The sequence below is a fragment of the Herpailurus yagouaroundi genome, unplaced genomic scaffold, assembly GCF_014898765.1.
Source record: "Herpailurus yagouaroundi ecotype Mexico unplaced genomic scaffold, PumYag 192, whole genome shotgun sequence".
NCBI lineage: Eukaryota > Metazoa > Chordata > Mammalia > Carnivora > Felidae > Herpailurus > Herpailurus yagouaroundi.
In genome coordinates this window covers 21,091,094-21,109,026 of record NW_024412423.1, presented here as the reverse complement: position 1 = coordinate 21,109,026, position 17,933 = coordinate 21,091,094, and the positions used below count along the sequence as shown (strand labels likewise).

General features: G+C 39.2%; 1 protein-coding gene across 2 annotated transcripts; it reads left to right on the top strand.

Annotated features, from left to right (window-relative positions):
• Positions 1-3,566: 3,566 nt before the first annotated feature.
• On the top strand, positions 3,567-17,371 carry CUNH5orf15 (chromosome unknown C5orf15 homolog). Of its 2 annotated transcripts, XM_040444477.1 has the most exons (4): positions 3,567-3,753; positions 11,477-11,548; positions 14,378-14,904; positions 15,871-17,371. In XM_040444477.1, exons 1-4 carry the CDS (start codon positions 3,615-3,617, stop codon positions 16,000-16,002), a joined length of 870 nt encoding a protein of 289 aa, XP_040300411.1. In that variant the 5' UTR covers positions 3,567-3,614; the 3' UTR covers positions 16,003-17,371. The 2 variants fall into 2 exon arrangements, with proteins under 2 accessions (XP_040300411.1, XP_040300413.1); XM_040444479.1 differs by lacking the exon at positions 11,477-11,548 and having other exon boundaries at positions 3,570-3,753.
• Positions 17,372-17,933: the final 562 nt, after the last annotated feature.

The window sequence follows — 17,933 nt, the reverse complement described above, 5'->3', positions numbered from 1 at the left end:
CCCTTTTAAAAGTTTTAATTTTATTTATTGAGTTATAATTGACATAAAAAATTGTATTAGATGCCCAACATGGTTCAATATTTGTATATATTATGAAATGATCACTACAATAAGGCTAGTTAGGATCCGTCACCACACAGTTACAATGTCTTTTTCCTTGTGATAAGAACTTTTTTATTTTTATTTATTTATTTATTTTTTTCTTTATTTTATTTTATTTTTTTTTTCAATATATGAAATTTGTTGTCAAATTGGTTTCCATGTGATAAGAACTTTTAAGATTTACTCTCTTAGCAGCTTTCAAATATACAGTACACAGTATTATTAACTCTAGTTACCATGCTGTACATGACATCCCCAGCACTTACTCATTTTATAAGTGTCCCAATCCTTTTAAGGACTCAACTGATGAGGTCAGGCCCTCTGAGGAAAATCTCCCATTCTTGTTTTTTTTTTTTTTTTAATTTATTTTTTAATGTTTATTTATTTATTTGACAGAGAGCGAGCGAGCAAACGGGAGGGGCAGAGGGAGGGAGACACAGACTCAGAAGTAGGCTCTAGGCTCTGAGCTGTCAGCTCAGAGCCTGACACAGGGCTCAAACTCACAAATCTCAAGATTATGACCTGAGCCGAAGTTGGACGCTCAACCGACTGAGCTACCCAGGTGCCCTGAAAAAAATCTGTTCTTAAAGTCAACTGTGCAATTTAATAACGTAACCACAGCAGTGGCAGCCCATCATTTTTACAGGTTCCTCCCACACTCAAGGGCAGGGGATCATACAACGGCACGGATCATTGGGGTTCGTTCTAGAATTCTGCAATATGTTTAGTTTTAAAAAATGACAATGTGTCAATTTCAAACATTTACAAAGTAGAAGAGTAAACTCTGTTACATTATCAAGCTTCAATAAATGAACATTTTTCTATTCAACAATACACATTTTTTTTAATGTTTATTTTTGAGAGAGTGACTGGGGGAGGGGCAGAGAGAGAGAGAAGGGGGGGACACAGAATCTGAAACAGGCTCCAGGTTCTGAACTGTCAGCACAGAGCCCAATGTGGGGCTTGAACTCAGGAACAGCGAGACCATGACCTGAGCTGAAGTTGGATCCCAAATGACTGAGCCACCCAAGTGTCCCAATAATATGTATGTTTTTAGGCAGAGTTCCTTTTTTTTCCCTTTTTTTTTTTTTTTTTTTTTAGGTAGGCTCCATGCCCAATGTGGGGCATGAATTTATGACTCCAAGATTAAGAGTCGCATGCTCTTCCGACTGAACCAGCCAGATGTCCCAAGGTGGAATTCCTTTTTATGTATGTTTGGAAGCGACCATGCCAAACAAGTATCACATTTACTTGAACATTTTGTGTAACTGATTACCCAAAACTTGCTTGCCTCAGCATTTGTCATACTGTCTTCATCAGGTTTATGAGGATCTGTATGTTTCAAAGTGAACTTTTGAATTTGTCCAGAGACTTTGGCACATAATGGTTGTTAGGTACATCCAGTCAGATGCCAGATACATACTGCTATTTTGAAATGTACACAGGGCCCTCTGAATATTGAGGGTATATTTCCCTCCTCACATATTATCTGCCTATGCAGCATGTCAGAATATTGTGCAACTGCCTTGGGTTCATGATATCTCACCAGTAAGAGGACTGAAACACTCTGGTGTGAGGACAAAGGAAGAAAGGGAACAAAGAAGAGAGGATTGAAGGTGTGTTTATTACAGAAAAAAGGCCTATGCCTGGATCTCCCAACAAGCAGAAGCTAGAATCGAGAGGCTTATTCATTAAACTGAGTGATGGTTTCTGTACTCACAGACGGGAAAGCTCCAAGGGAATTTGGGAAGACTTTGTATCCTGGATACCCTGGGAGGTTTGCAATAAGGGCACCATTCAGTCTCTCTGGGCTTGTGGTGGGCTTAGGGAAATGGACATGAATAACCTCTTAGTTTTCTTAACAACACAGAGTTTGTGTGTTTCTGAGCTGTCACTGGGGCCAGATGAATGTTAAGGGAAATAAGATTCAGGAGAACAGGGGCCCTTCTCTCTTTAGGGGGGCAGCTCAGCTTTGTCTCTGGAAGATAGCAGCAATCTTCTGTGGGAATCATGGAGATCAGAGTGGTGAAACTGTGGGTACAACAAATATCTTGCTTCATGCCACAATGATTTTCCTGGAAATCAATCAAGTGGAAGGAACTTCCATGGTTTTAAGCCTACTGACATTTATTTAAGAAACATTTGCAGAACATACAGACCAAAGCATGTGCCAAGGCCATAAGGGAACTTCCTAAATCTGCATTTTCATATGCTGGGGGTTTTAAAGATTAAATTTAAAAAGTAACAGAAGCTTATTGTAGGAAATCTGGAAGCTGTTTGCACCCTACTTCCTACCCTGCTTTCCTGCTTTTTCTCCATAACACCTTTCCCATTGTATAGTGTATATCTTACACTATCCTCTTCTTCACAAGAAAATAAACTCCACAAAGGTATGTGGTTTGAATTGTTAACAGCTGTACAATGAAATATGAAAGGGTGCTAAGTATTTGTTGAAGGAATAAATGGTTAGGAAAAAGATAAAAAGTAAAACATTACCTATAATTCCACCACCCAGATAGGCAAATGTGAACATCTGTGTTTCCGTTGCCTTTGGGGGAGGGAAGGCGGTTACTTCCTCTTCCAGACCAGTCTATTACCCAGTTGGATCTTCCTTTTAACAATATTTTAGGGGCCTCTGATTGGCTCAGTGTGTAGACCACGCAACTCTTTTTTTTTTTTTTCAAAGTTTATTTATTTTTGGGACAGAGAGAGACAGAGCATGAACGGGGGAGGGGCAGAGAGAGAGGGAGACACAGAATCGGAAACAGGCTCCAGGCTCTGAGCCATCAGCCCAGAGCCTGACGCGGGGCTCGAACTCACGGAGCGCGAGATCGTGACCTGGCTGAAGTCGGACGCTTAACCGACTGCGCCACCCAGGCACCCCTAGACCACACAACTCTTAATCTCAGGGTTGTGAGTTCCAGCCCCACTTTGGGTGTAGAGATTACTTAAAAAATAAAAATAAAAATAAAAATAAAAATAAAAATAAAGTTTATTTTTGTGAGAGACGGGGTGGGGGTAGGGAGTGGCAGAGAGAAAAGTAGACAGAGGATCCAAAGTGGGCTCTGTGCTGACAGGAGACAGCCAGATGGAGGGCTGGAACTCACGACCTCTGAGATCATGACTCCCTTGGAAGTCGGAGGCTTAACCGACTGAGCCCCCCAGGAGCCCCCCAAATAAAATCTCTAAACGAACAAACAAAACAAAAGCTCCTCAATGTTTTAAAATACTTTCATGAGCTGTAATAGTATCCCATCACGTGGCAGGCAGAGAGAGGCTCACTCTGAACCTCTCTACATCTTTCACTTTACAACCTCGACCCGAAAGGGGCTGGGGCGAGACCTACCCTTCGCTGAAACTCCCACTACCCTTCCTCTTTAACCCGGGTTCCGGAGCGCCCCTCTGGGCTGCGACGTCATCACGTTGGGACGTACGTGCTGTGGTGCCTTACGCAGTGTCTGATGTCATGACGTAGAGCCTAGCAACAACGCAGGCTCCCGGCGGAGTCCGTTATGGCCGCTGCTGTCTTGAGGAGGATGAGGGGAACCGTGCAAGCGAAACTGCGGTACTCGCCCGGCCTCCAGGTCCCGGGAGGGTTGGCGCAGCCGCTCGTCCTGGCGCTCCTGCTTGCGTCCGCCACCTTGTCCAGTGGTAAAGTGGGCGCGGCGGCAGGGCGGGCGCGGGAGGGCCGCGCGGGCGGAGAGACAGGCCCGGCCAGGGAAAGGGCGCTTCCGAGTGTCCTGAGCAGATGGCGATGTCCAGATGGGGCAGGGTCTCTAGGCACCGAGGAGGGAGGGTAGGCTGTCTGATGGAGTCTAAGGAGGTGGGGTTTCTGAGAGGCCCGAGATGCGGGGTTGAGAGATGTGGGAATCCGGGCAGCAGAGTATGGAGATGGGCGTGAGGGAGGAGTGGTGGTGTTATGTACAGAGTCTCGAAGAATGCGTTGCACAGGGAGTGGCGGTGGTGGGGGGGTCTCCAAAATTGCTTGGAGGGAGGAGTTATGAGGGGGCAGAGGGAACAGATGCTGAGGAGATGGCCGTGGTTAGGAGGTGTGGTGTCTAGAGACGTTCCCTAGATGGGGGGAGGTACCCAGCGGTCTGGCAGGGCCAGGGGAATGTGGGGCTTTTCCAGAACGGGCGGGTAAGTGGTAAAGATCGAGGTGGGCAGGGGCAGGGACCAGACTGAGCTGATGGAATATTTCGGAGAGCAAAAGTGAAGGGGAAAACGCTATCTTAAGGTAGTGCTTCACCTCTCAGATCTGGGAGGTTCTGGTGCTTGGTAAAGAGCCAGAATACTGGGGCTTTGGGCTCCTGAGGGGTTTACGAGGACGAGAGGGAGAATGCAACAAGGGAGATTCTTTGTAAACATGGTTCCCTGTGTCCTGGGTTAGCTGGGCAAGACTGCTTCATTTTTAATAGAGTCGTAGGATTTGATTATTTCATTTAAAACATTTAAAAACTTCTATTTAAAATTAAAAAAAAAGATTTAAAATTAAAATTTTTTTATTTGAAAGTTTTTATTTATTGAGGTACGATTGGCATATTACGTTATGTTAGTCCTAGGTGTACAGCATAATGGTTCAATATTTGTATACACTGGGAACTGATCACCACCTCAACTCTACCATTCACCATACAGAGTTACAGATTTTTTTTTCTTGTAATGAGGGCTGTTAAGATTTACTCTCTTAGAGCCAAAGCATAAGAGACTGTTGAGAACTGAGAGGAAACTGAGGGTTGATGGGGGGTGGGAGGGAGGAGAGGGTGGGTGATGGGTATTGAGGAGGGCACCTTTTGGGATGAGCACTGGGTGTTGTATGGAAACCAATTTGACAATAAATTTCATATATAAATAAAAAAAAATCTTGATATAGAGCAGAACCAAACCCAGAAAACCAAAAAAAAAAAAAAAAAAAAAAAAAAAAAGATTTACTCTCTTAGCCACTTCCAAATATGCATTACTGTAGTATTGACTGTAGTCACCAAGCTTTATATTACATCGTCATGACTTACTTATTTTGTAACTGGAAGTTTGTACCTTTTGATGCTCTTCATCCATTTCGCCAACCTCTTATCTACTCCCCTCTAGCAACCACCCGTCTCTTCTTGTTGGCTTGTTTGTTTGCTTGTTTGTTTTGTTTTGATTTTTTCTGGACTCCACATATAAGTGAAATCATATGATATTTGTCTTTCTCTGACTTATTTCACTTAGCATAATGCCTTCAAGGTCCATCCATGTTGTCACAAAATTTCATTTTGGGTGTGTGTGGCTGAGTAATATTCTCTTGTATATATATATATATACACCACATATTCTTTATGTGTTCATCTATCCATGGGCATTTAGGTTGTTTCCATATCTTGGCTATGATTATTTTTAGAGAGAGAGAGAGAGCATGAGTGGGGCAGAGGGGAAGAGGGAGAGAGAGAATCTTAAGCTGGCTTCATGCTCAGTGTAGAGCTCGATGTGGGACTCTAGCCCATGACCCTGGGATCATGACCTGAGTTGAAATCAAGGGTTGGATGCTCATCTGACTGACCCATCCAGGAGTCCCCATATCTTGGCTTTTGTAAATAATGCTGCATGATTAAATATTTCTTTTCTTAGAAATGTTACATTGTGAATGAAGATATTGAAGCCTTTATCAGGAAATAAATCTTTAAACTAGGGCTTGAGACTTCGGGGGAACAAATCTATTAATAAGAATTTGTAATGATTAAGCAATATTTTATTTAGTAATCTCTTCTTTCAGGCCAAGACACGGTCCTGCTTTTTTCCTTAAATCTTTTTTGAGTTTTCAGATGAAAAACATGGTGAATGGGATAGCAATTTTCTTATTTGCCAACAGGGGCTGTCTAGCTACACGTTTCTCTGCTATAGTGCTCTGGTTACTTCCTTAGGTTTCCTCAGCAGCACTGAGGGTGGGGCATCCACTGTCCCAGAAGCATTTGTAAGTCTGTGGGGAAGAACTGAGGTCCATTTTCCCAAAGCTCTTTAATAATGACTAAAATATAACTAGGATTTCTCTGATCGGTGCAGATATTCCTGTTCCTAAAGTACTTATGTAGCATAATTGTTTTGGTTATTTAATCATTTAAGAAAACAACTAACATTTGAACATTTATATTTCTTACTGAAATGCTAAAGACATACAGCCTGAAGGATATGTAGCTGGTAACTGTAGTTGCAGGAAGAACTTTTCCCTTTAAGAGATGGTTGGAAATCTTGTGGAGAGGGGCAAGTGAGGGGGTAGTTTGGAGTATTAAGGTGTCTTCTTGTCTTTGTTTTTACTTATTAGACCCTCATAAATATTGTTCCAATCATACTGGGACATTTTAGGTAATCTTTTTCTTTTTTATTAAGTCTTAATGTCAGTTTAAAATTCATATTATTCCCTACTGAAAATAATTTAAATGTAAACTAACATATATGCTTCTAAGGGGGAAGCAGCTACATTTTAGTACAGCATAGCATTTGTAAAGGTTTGGGTAGTGTAAGTGGTTTTTGTAAGCATGCCTTGGAGTAGTGTGATTTCAAAGTAATTACTCTTATAATATGAAACTTATAGTCTAGATAGGAGATGTTGAGTCCCAAACTTCAAATAAGCATAGAAAGTTAGGAAGTTACTCCATTAGATGTATTTAAACTTGTTCCATATTAGGTTTGTTAAAATTTCAGTTCTCAGGTACATTCCTGGCAATCTGAAAGGATTTTAAGGTTCTACATTTTTATTTTGACAAAATCTAAAAAAAATTAATATACGCATTATTTTGGATCACTGGATGATCACCTTCTGATTAAGTCTTGCCAGGCCATTAAGACAGTTTTTTAAAGGGACCCATAGAAGAGAATTAAATGTAGAAAGTTATTTTTAAAATGTTTTAATGAGGGAGGTAATATCAAATAGGAAAGGACAGAAATGGAACATTTAGAAGTCTAAAGTACTGTATATGATTGTAGAAGCTCAACAATTAAATCCGTAAAGTCAGAGTTCTCACTTTGTTCTGCATACCCTTCATTTCTGACTAGATCATATTCTGTGATTTGAAGGAGTGGAGGTCTAGGAGGTTGATCTAATTTGCATCAAATGTTTCAGATGGATTTTTCATTTGTTTTCTGTGTATTACTTCCAAGTTTTTACTCTTTGAACAATACTTACTAATTCTGCTCCTACTTGGTGCTAGGTTTTGGAGTTACAACAACAAATGGGTTAACATTGACGATACCCTTAGAAGAATGAGTGGGTTTTTCCTGGCTGAAACTATGGGAAAGGCTTTTCAGAGGGTGTGATAGGTGCAAAGATCCTACTTGAGAAGTGGTGTAGGGTTTGTGGTGAGAATTGGGTCAAAAGCATATTCTATAAACATTGATTGCTATCTGTTAAGTAGGCAACAGGAATAGAGGAGTTTGGGAGATAAGTAAGAGATAAGATTGAGGCTCCAGATCCTGTAGGATCTTGTAGGCTATTACAAAGACTTGGAATTTCACTTTTGAGAGATGGAGAGCTCTCAGAGGGTTTTAAGCAGAGGAGCAACATCAAACTTAATCACATTGAACTTATATCACATTCTCAAATGTGATGATGACTCGAGCTGTTGTGTTGAGAGTGGACAGTAGGAGTTAGGGTAGAAGCAGGCAGATTAGTTAGAAGGCTACCGTAATACGCCAGGTAAGATGATAGTGGCTTGGACTAGGCAGTACCAGTTACAAGGTGAAAAGTCTTTAAATTTTAATACACTTTGAAGGTAGGGTAGCAGATTTGTTGTGGGATATTAAGAACATAATGATTACAGGGTTTTTTCTTCAGTAACTAGAAAAAAGGAATTGCCACTAACTGAAATATGGACTGGAGGTAGAGCAAGTTTTTTTTTTTTCTTTTTGTGTGGGAAGTAAAATTCATTTCTTAAAACTCTTTATTTTGAAATAATTGTAGATTTACTTGCAATTGTAAGAAATAATACAGATCCTGTATACCCTTTACTCATTTTCCCTAGTGGTTACATCTTAAGAAACTGTAGTACAGTATCATAGTCAGGACACTGACATTGCTAGTCAAGATAAAGAGCATTTCCATCAACCTCTCATGTTGCCCTTTTATAGTCACTCCCATGTCCTTCCTTTCCCTACTCCCTCCTGAAATCCTGGCAACCACTAATCTGTTATTTATTTCTTTAATTTTGTCATTTTGGGAATGTGATATAAATGAAATCATATGGTATATAACTTTTTGGACTTGGCTTTTTTTACCTAGCATAATTCTCTGGAGATTCATCAAGTTGTTTCATGTGTCAATAGTTTTTTTTTTCTTAATTGCTGAGTAATATTCCATTATCATGTAGCCACACTACACTTTGTTTAACCATTCATCCTTTGAAGGATGTCTAGGTTGTTTCCAGTTTTTGAGTGTTATGATTAATATGAAGTAAACATTCATGTACAGATTTTTTGTGTGATCCTAAGATTTCATTTCTTTGGGATAAATGTTCAGGTGTGCAATTGCTGGGTCATGTGGTAGTTAGATACTTAGTTTTTTAAGAAAATGTCAAACTGGGACACCTGGGTGGCTCAGTCGGTTGAGTGTCCGACTTCGGCTCAGGTCATGATCTCACAGCTCGTGAGTTCGAGCCCCACGTTGGGCTCTGTGCTGACAGCTCAGAGCCTGGAGCCTGCTTTCGATTTTGTGTTTCCCTCTCTCTCTGCCCCTCCCCTGCTCATGCTCTGTCTCTGTCTCAAAAATAAATAAAAACATTAAAAAAAAAAAAAGAAACTGCCAACGTGTTTTCTGGCATAGTTGTCCTATTTTGTGTTACCACCAGCAACATAGAAATGATCTAGCTTACCTGCATCTTTGCCAATATTTGGTGTTGTCATTACTTTTTATTTTACTGTCATTCTGATAGTTGTGTAGTGATAGCTTTATTGTGGTTTTAATTTGTGTTTCCTTAGTGGCTAATACCTTTTCATGTGCTTATTTGCCATCTGTATATTCTCTTCAGTGAAATGTGCCTTTGTGTCTGTTGCCTGTTTTCTAATTGGATTGTTTCCTTTTTCATTTTTGAGCTTTCAGATTTCTTTTTTTTTTTTTAAATTTTAATGTTTATTTTTGAGAGAGAGAGAATGAGAGAGACAGAGTGGGAGCAAGGGAGGGGCAGAGAGAGAGGGAGACACAGAATCCGAAGCAAGTTCCAGGCTCTGAGCTGTCAGCACAAAGCCCGAGGCGGGGCTGGAACTCACGAACTGGGAGATTATGACCTGAGCTGAAGTCGGACACTTAACCAACTGAGCCACCCAGGCACCTCAAGTTTTCAGATTTCTTTATGTGTTCTGGATACTCTTCCTTTGTTGGGTTGGGGCTTACAAATATTTCTCCCATTGTGTAGCTTATCTTTTCATCCTCCCATGAAAGTCTTTCCATGGAGCAAAAGTTTTTCATTTTGATAGAATCCAATTTATGGGTTTTTTTTCTTTTATGTATTGTGTTTTTGGTGTCAGGTCTACAAATTTGTGCTTAGTCCTGGATTCCATAGATATTTTCCTTTGTCTTTTTCTACAAGTTTTATAGTTTTGCATTTTACATTTAAATTTGTGATCCACTTTTATTTTTATTTATTTAGTAATTATTACTATTATTATTTTTTAAGTAATCTGTACACCCGCTGTGGGGCTTGAACATATGACCCCGACTTCAAGAGTCACATGCTTCATTGACTGAGCCACCAGGTTCCACCATGTTCCATTTTTAGTTAAGTTTTGTAGAAGATATGAGACTTACATGAAGGTTCATTTAGCTTAATATGGTGGATTGCATTGATTGATTTTTGAATATTGAATCAGCTTTGCATTGCTGGAATAACCCTCACTGTTCATGGAATATCATTCTTTTTATGTATTACTGGTTTCTATTTGCTAATATTTTCCTAAGGACTTTTGCAGCTATTTTCATGAAAAATACCAGTCTGTAGTTTTCTTTTTCTGTAGGGCTTTTGGTTTTGGTATCAGGATAATAATACTAGCTTCATAAAATGAATTGAACAATGTTCCCTCCTATTCTCTGGAGGAGATTCTGTAGAATTGGTGAGAATTCTTCTTTAAACATTTGGTAGGATTCGCAATGAAACCATCTGAGCCTGGAGATTAATTTTTTGGGAATTTTAAAATTAAGGATTCAGTTTCCTTAATGATAATAGGGGTATTCAAATGATGTATTTCATACTGAGTGAGTTGTAGTAGTTTGTATTTTCAAGACTCTGTTCTTATTTAAACTTTCTCTTTTGGTTAGCTTTTTATGACATAACTCTGGCAGGGGAGGAGGGAATTACTGCACATTATTGTCGGGTAGAGGTAGGAATCTGGAGTCTCCATTTGATCGCTGTTGTCACCCAAAGAGTGGTAGTCTTCTTGTTACTTCTAGGCAAGAATGGGAGTTCTGTCTCCACTGATGGCCTGTACTTACATAGTGGTGGGAGTGGCCTCTTTACTATTGGGTGATGGTTAAAGTCTTGACTCTCCTTTAGGCCTCTTCTGACAACATTATTGTGGAGGGGAAGAGGCACCTTATTACAGCCTGCTGAGGGTGGAAATCTAGGCTTTCTACTTGGCCTTTGTTGGTGTGGATGTGAGCAGAGCCACAGTTTTTTTTTGTTTTTTGTTTTTTGTTTTTTTGTGGGTGTTTGCCTCGAGTAGAGCAGTCATTGTCTAGAAGTTTTCTTTCTTACGAGGCTGCGTCTCTCCTGATCTTTTAGAGAGAGAGCTTTTTTGGGGGGAGGGGATGGCATGTTTTTGTCCATACTCCTTGCCGTTTCCAGGTTGCTGTCTTCTTTAGGTACAAGTCTAGAATATATGAGGTAAAAAGAAAATCCAGGAAAGTCACTACTAGGTTGTTTCTCAAATCTTGAGGTCTCTAACCATTCTGCTGTATTCTCTCCACCTTTCAGTCTTCTTAAGCTATTTTACATATAATATGCAGAGTTAGTTTTTTCACTGGAGAAATAGGGAAAAGTTTTCTACTCAATCTTCCTAGAAGCCAAAGTAAGAATTCATTTTGAATATGTTAATTTGAATGTCAGACATCAAGAGGAGATGTCAAGTAGCAGTGGATTTATGAGTCTAGAGTTCTGGTAATTCATGGAAGTTCTCTTCTCATGGCTTCCTTTTTCTCTGAGAAGTTAGGAAGTGATGCCAGTGAAAACGAGGACAACAGAGAAGGTGTTGGGAGAACAGAGGAACTTGTGAATGGTCTCCTAAGGGAGCAAGAGGGTGAATGGACTAGAAAAATACAGTATAATTGCCAGTAGCATTACACATACACTTGAATGTTTGGCATTGAATTTAAAATGAAATAAAAATGGTGACATGGTTTTGTATTTATTTCCAGCCAAGTTCAGCCAGTTGGTGCAACAGGGAGTGGTCAGAGAGTTTGATTTTACTTGGGATGTAGCCTTGCCAAGTGAGTGGAACAAAGTGAGCAAGGGGATGGGGATTGGAGGTGTATGTAAGGGATGCATAATGCTGAATATAAAATTGAATCTGGGTAAAGAGGGAGGGCAAAGATATTGGGCAAGGGTGGGATGGTGGCCATGAGGGACTGAAAAGATGGTAGAATCAGAACTGTAGGTCCTGATAGATTCAGGATACCAGGGAATGAATTAGAAGGATAGGTGGTTATGTCAGCAAGTAGGAGGATGCATGAAATTGAGATTATGGAAGAGTTGTGATGATAGTGACCATGGTGTGACAGGTTAAGGTAAGGGGGAGGGCTGGTCATCAGAAGAGGGGGCAAGGATTTGAAATCAAGACAGGAGCACCTGGGTAGCATGAACTCTAGAGCCAGAAGAATAGGAACTGTGACCGGGAGTTGGTGGACAAAGGTTAGTGGGTGATAGCTGATGATAGGAGAATCAAGGCTGGTGCATTTAGGGAGGGGAAAGGGAGAATAGTCTGGAAGGTTCCCCCGCCCCCACACACCCCGTGCCCCACCCCAGAACAGTTTCCCCCCTTTTCCAAACTCAGTGGTGCAAGGATGTGGGTGAAAAAACAGCTATTAATTAAAAGGGCTTCAGGGAAAGTGTATCTTTAAGGGAGAGCCAGGTTTCAGTTATCACAACAAAGTGAAGGATAAAGGAAGGGATTTGCTGATACTTGACTGAATTCTAGAGTGCATAGTGGATGGGTTTCTAGACATGGAGATGGGTAGGAGGTGGGGAGAATTATAATCACTGCCACCCTTATCAGCTTGTGTCCTTTAGATATACATGATAATTCTATATTAGTCTATGTGCTGCCGAAGCGAGCACTATACATGATTATTATAAAAAGGGGCGCCTGGGTGGCTCAGTCGGTTAAGCGGGCGGACTTCGGCTCGGCTCATGATCTCGCGGTCCGTGAGTTAGAGCCCCGCGTCGGGCTCTGTGCTGACAGCTCAGAGCCTGGAGCCTGTTTCGGATTCTGTGTCTCCCTCTCTCTGACCCTCCCCCATTCATGCTCTGTCTCTCTCTGTCTCAAAAATAAATAAACATTAAAAAAAAATTTTTTTTAAAGTGATGTATAGAAAAACGATTTTTTAAAAAAAGTCAAGGTTAGTTAGTTCGCTCCCAACTTAAAAAAATTATATTTTAAATCATATTTTCACCAACTTTGGCAGGAAAGTTAAATATACCAGAGAAATAATAATTTGTAAATGTCTGAATCATAACTTATTTGAAGTGACAAATGTAAAAATTATTTTAACAAATTCCTGTTAATAATTTTCTGAATAATGTACTCACTTATAGGCCCTGTTTCTTTCTTCTACTGGAAAGTTTCAAGGAATCAATTGTTGGAAATATTTAAGAGAGTGTTACTAATTTACTCATTTTTTTTTACCAATTTATTAAATTATTTTTTCTAAGAGATTCCATTCAGTCCAGTTGACACTAGCTATTTATTTTTTCTATACAAAATAGGTGTCATCTATGATACACAAACCAGAGTGTATTCATGTATTCAGGTATTACATGTTCGAACAGAGAGTGGTCTGTTAGATTCTTAATTTATGTGCATGCACATGTTTGTGAAAGCCCAGGAATTATTTGGTTTAATTTTACCCCTATAAAATATTTTACTATAATTTGATAGATGTTAAAATAGTATCTGTGTATTTTTAGATCTCACGTGACCATTCTTTTTTTTTTTAAATTTTTTAACATTTATTTTATTACTGAGAGATAGAGACAGAGTATGAGCAAGGGAGGGGCAGAGACAGGAGGAGACACACAATCTGAAACAGGCTGCAGGCTTTGAGCTGTCAGCACAGAGCCTGACGCAGGGCTCGAATGCACAAACCACCAGACCGTGACCTGAGCTGAAGTTGTACACTTAACCGACTGAGCCACCCAGGTGCCACCCCCCCATTTTTTTTCTTTTTTACAAGTATAATGGATATTCTTGAAGTTCTTCAACAGATATTACATTAGCTTATAAATTAGAGACACTGTTAAATTTCAGCAGGGATTCTTCTAAACTTTTGCTGTGTAGAGTTACTTCTCTAAATAATTTAAACTACTTAAGTAAACCACACTGAGTGGGTAGGAGTACAGGGAAATAAGAGCTTGTATATATTTGGTGTTATTCCCATACCTGGATTGCCTTCCCCAATCGTGAAAAGTCTAGTTCACACTTAGTTTTCAAGTTTCCAATTTCCATTTTTTCCCTTTTAGGAGTTTTCCCTTAGTCCTTCCAAAGAATACTTAAAAAAAAAAAAAAAATTGGGAGAGGAAGTGTTCTGGTTCTAGTATCATTTAGAAATGCTACCTACAGCTTGCTTATAGCTTCTCTTAAATTTGTTGTGTTGGAAATATTTAGGCTCACATTCCATATCTGGTTTGTGACCTACTTGAGCTAGGATCAGCCACCGATTTTTCTGTTCTGGGATGAGGTGCAGTCTAGGCAAGGATTACTGAAGTCCAACCTCTTTGTGAAATGAAAACAGGGGATGCATAACAACTTTGTGTGGATTTCACCATTGTGACCTAAAGTCATCCCTCTCTATTCTTTTTCTTTCTGTGACAGGCTGTGTAATGTAGTTGTTACTTTCTGGCTAAAGAGTTATTATCTGATCAATAATTGACTAAGAAGAAATGTGACTGATCGCTGGCTGTTGAGACTTATTAACAAATTCTCAAGAGAAAGAGGGATTTGGCAAAAAAATGCTTAGCAAAAAATTTAGGCAAATATGCTTCTAGCTTGATGGAGATAAAGTTGGAGATTTCAGTTTAATGTTTTTTATTCACCATTTTAGCTGTACCACAGACTGATTTGCTGAGCCAAACTGTACTCCAGCCAGATGTCTCTGCTCCAAATATGAGTGCTTTAACACATGAAAACCAAACCAAACTTTCTGTCTCCCAAATCAGCACCACTCTCCGTCCCACAACTAGTACAGAGAAAGGTGGAGGGGCATCTGTGGCCCCTCATCCCTCACCTACTACTTCCCTGTCTCAAGAGGAGGCAGATAACAATGAAGATCCCAGCATAGAGGAGGAGGATCTTCTTACGCTCAATAGTTCTCCATCTACCGCCAAAGACACTCTGGACAATGGAGACTATGGAGAACCAGACTATGACTGGACCACCAGCCCCAGGGACGATGAGTCCAGTGAAGCTCTGGAAGAAAACAGGAACTACATGGAAATTGAACAGTCAGTGAGATCTTTTAAGACCCCATCCTCAAATATTGAAGAGGAAGATAGCCATTTCTTTTTTCATCTTATTATTTTTGCTTTTTGTATTGCTGTTGTTTACATTACATATCACAACAAAAGGAAGGTAAGTTTGGGGTTTGCATCCCCTCTATTTGTCCTTTATTATCTCTGTTATATTTCTTACAAATATTTTTGATGATTCAGAATTTTTTTCTTTTTTAGTCAAGTTTAAATTGATGGTAAAATATCAAGATGTCTAATCAATATAAATCTCTGGTGTATTTTTACAAATTAGAATGCTTTACCTTGTATGCTTCTGAAAAAGAAGTCAAATTGTTTTTTAATGAACAAATCCAAAGCCCAGTGGTTTTAAAAAAAAAAAAAAACCACTTAGGTCTTAAGTTAGCATTGCTACTTCAGTGGGAATACATGTGGAGAAAGGTTGTTAATTTAATAGTTTTAATTAAGTTTTGAACTTAATTAAATAATGATATTAAATAATGATATTTTAATAACTTTTTCCTTGTTATAAAGGTATTATATGTTTATTTTATTATCATTTTTTAAATATTTGTTTATTGTTGAGAGAGAGAGAGAGAGAGCAAGTGGGAGACGGGCAGAGAGTGAGGGAGACAGAATCCGAAGCAGGCTCCAGGCTCTGAGCTGTCAGCACAGAGCCCGATGTGGGGCTTGAACCCGTGAACTGTGAGATCATGACTTGAGCCAAAGTCAGAGGCTTAACTGACTGAGCCACCCAGGCACCTCTACATGTTTATTTTGAGTGCCAGTGATACTCTAACCCAGTGTTGAATGTTGGGCCAACAAGTGGGCTCCTGGGCTCCACTGTGATCTACTAACTCATCTCTGCAGATAGAACCCAGGAATCAGTCTTCAGCAAGCACTCTGTACATAAAATTTGAGAAGCACTGTTTAACTTTGTTTACAAGATGAAAAATACAGTCCTTTTGTTGTTATTTTATTTTCCATATTTAGGAAACTAGGAGAGAGGGAGAGTGCACTTGTTATACATATTTTTAGCATATCCTCCACTTTGTTTTTTCCACATCTAATTTATTTTGTTCTTTTCCAGATTTTCCTTCTGGTTCAGAGTAGGAAATGGCGTGATGGTCTTTGTTCCAAAACAGTGGAATATCATCGTCTAGACCAGAATGTTAATGAGGCAATGCCTTCGCTGAAGATTACCAATGATTATATTTTTTAAAGCACTGTGATTTGAGTTTGCTTATTATGTAATTTTATTTGCTTGACTTTTTTATATAATATTGTGCAGATGTTTGCCATAGGCAGTTGGTACTTAAATGAGAGGTGGGTCTCTCTTTATTTTGCCTTGGTGCTTTCGAAATGAAATGTCACAAACAAGGAGTATATAATTTTTTATCTACACATTTAGAGGTAAATTCAATCAGGTGTCCAGAATGTGGAGCTAAGCATTATTATTAGTTTTGTTTTAGATTTCTTTATTGTTCTTCTTCTGGAAGTGTTAGTAATACTAGTTTTACAAGATCCCAACCTTGTAACTAAATCCTAACATATCTGGTACTGCTGGCTCTGATTCTCTTTCTGCCATCCAAATACTGTTTTATAAGCACACATTTTGTGATCCCAAACTGTTAATGTACAAGGATGCGTATAATAGCGCTTGGCATATAAGTAACATTTTTTCTTCCAGGAAAATCGCTTTGGATATTTTTGGATGATTTAAACATAACTTAAGATAATGATAATGCTCAATCTGACCACAGTTTTAGGTAACATATTAATAAATGTCTCTAGAAATTCTGGCAATATAGAGACTCTGCAGTTTGCAGTGGATATAGATAAAATGTTATAGAGATACCATATTTTGGCTTAAATTACTGAATTAAATTTAGAGGTAGAAATTGTGGCAAAATATTAAAAACACATACAGTTGCTTTCAGTCAGCAATTGATTGTAGCACGGGTTCCTCCAAGCTTCCAAGCAAGGAGCAGAGTTTAAAATTCTATCAGATTTTTTCATGTTGTCTATTACTTTATAGTAAGTTTGAATAAATTTTAGGGGTCATTATCACTTAAGTAATTCTGTATCTAGGCCTTTCAAATTAAAATTATACCTGAATGAAGTTGTTTGTATACATAGAGGGTATATGTGTGCACTGACTTTTTCTCCCCCTGTACTTGTTTTATTTTCTTCTGTTTTGTTTTTCACAGCAACTGGAAATTATTTACTGTAATTTGTTTTACCCTGTCTTTCTATAATAAAGAATTGGTCAATATGTACATATGTGATTTGAACCATGGTTGACTTACAAGTGTCACTGCAACTTTGTAGAAAACATAACCCCTAATATATGTTAAACACCCACTCAGAAAGTCTGGGTGAGCCAGTGGGCATGAGCTTTGTGTAAAGATGGAAGAAGCGGGGCAGTCCACCATTTCTTTCAGGTGGACAATTTACTGTCCTGATAAGGAAGGGCAGCACAATGGAAATATACCTGAACTGTTTTATGGCAGTAATTTTTCATATCTGAAATTGTATTATTTAATATTTTGAATAAGATTTTAAAAATAAATGGCAAAAATATAAATCTATGATTTTATAAGTGTGTTTCATTTTAGTGATGGCATGATGGAGCCCTTCATATGGGTGGTGACAGAGGGGTAGTGCTTTGTTTGGGAGGAAGCTAGCTTGGTTTTGTTCCTTTTAGTAGTAGTACTCTATGAATTCCCCTTAGATTTCTAAATCCTACTTTAGGCCCAATATTCTGTTGAGTAGTGAAGATTATTGAAAATGTGGTAAAGTAGGATTGCAAAGAAAAGTAAAGCAGCTAAATCAGTGTGTACTTTCTGGCATCCTGGCCTTCCTGTTTCCCTGTCGAAGGCTCCCCTATCAGGAGGCTCATCCTCCCTTAGTGGATCTAGCATTCTTGTGCTCTTCCTCTTAGCACAGTCTCTGCGTTCTAAGCCCCAGTGTGCTGCAGTCAAGTAGTCTTTGATGTTTGGAGCGTTGCATCATACATCGATTAAAAATGCTGCCAGTAGGATGCCTGGCGGGTTCAGCTGGTAGAGCACTCGACTCTTGATCTTCGGGTTGTGAATTTGAGTCCCACGTGAAGATTACTTTAAAAACATAAAAAATCTTAAAAAAGAAAAT

Excerpts from the sequence above, each read along its gene's own strand:
- CUNH5orf15 (XM_040444477.1), top strand. The coding sequence starts at position 3,615 with ATGGCCGCTGCTGTCTTGAGGAGGATGAGGGGAACCGTGCAAGCGAAA. Across the intron at positions 3,754-11,476 it reads GTCCGCCACCTTGTCCAGTG|CCAAGTTCAGCCAGTTGGTG; the intron begins GTAAAGTGGGCG and ends ATTTATTTCCAG. Across the intron at positions 11,549-14,377 it reads TTGGGATGTAGCCTTGCCAA|CTGTACCACAGACTGATTTG; the intron begins GTGAGTGGAACA and ends TCACCATTTTAG.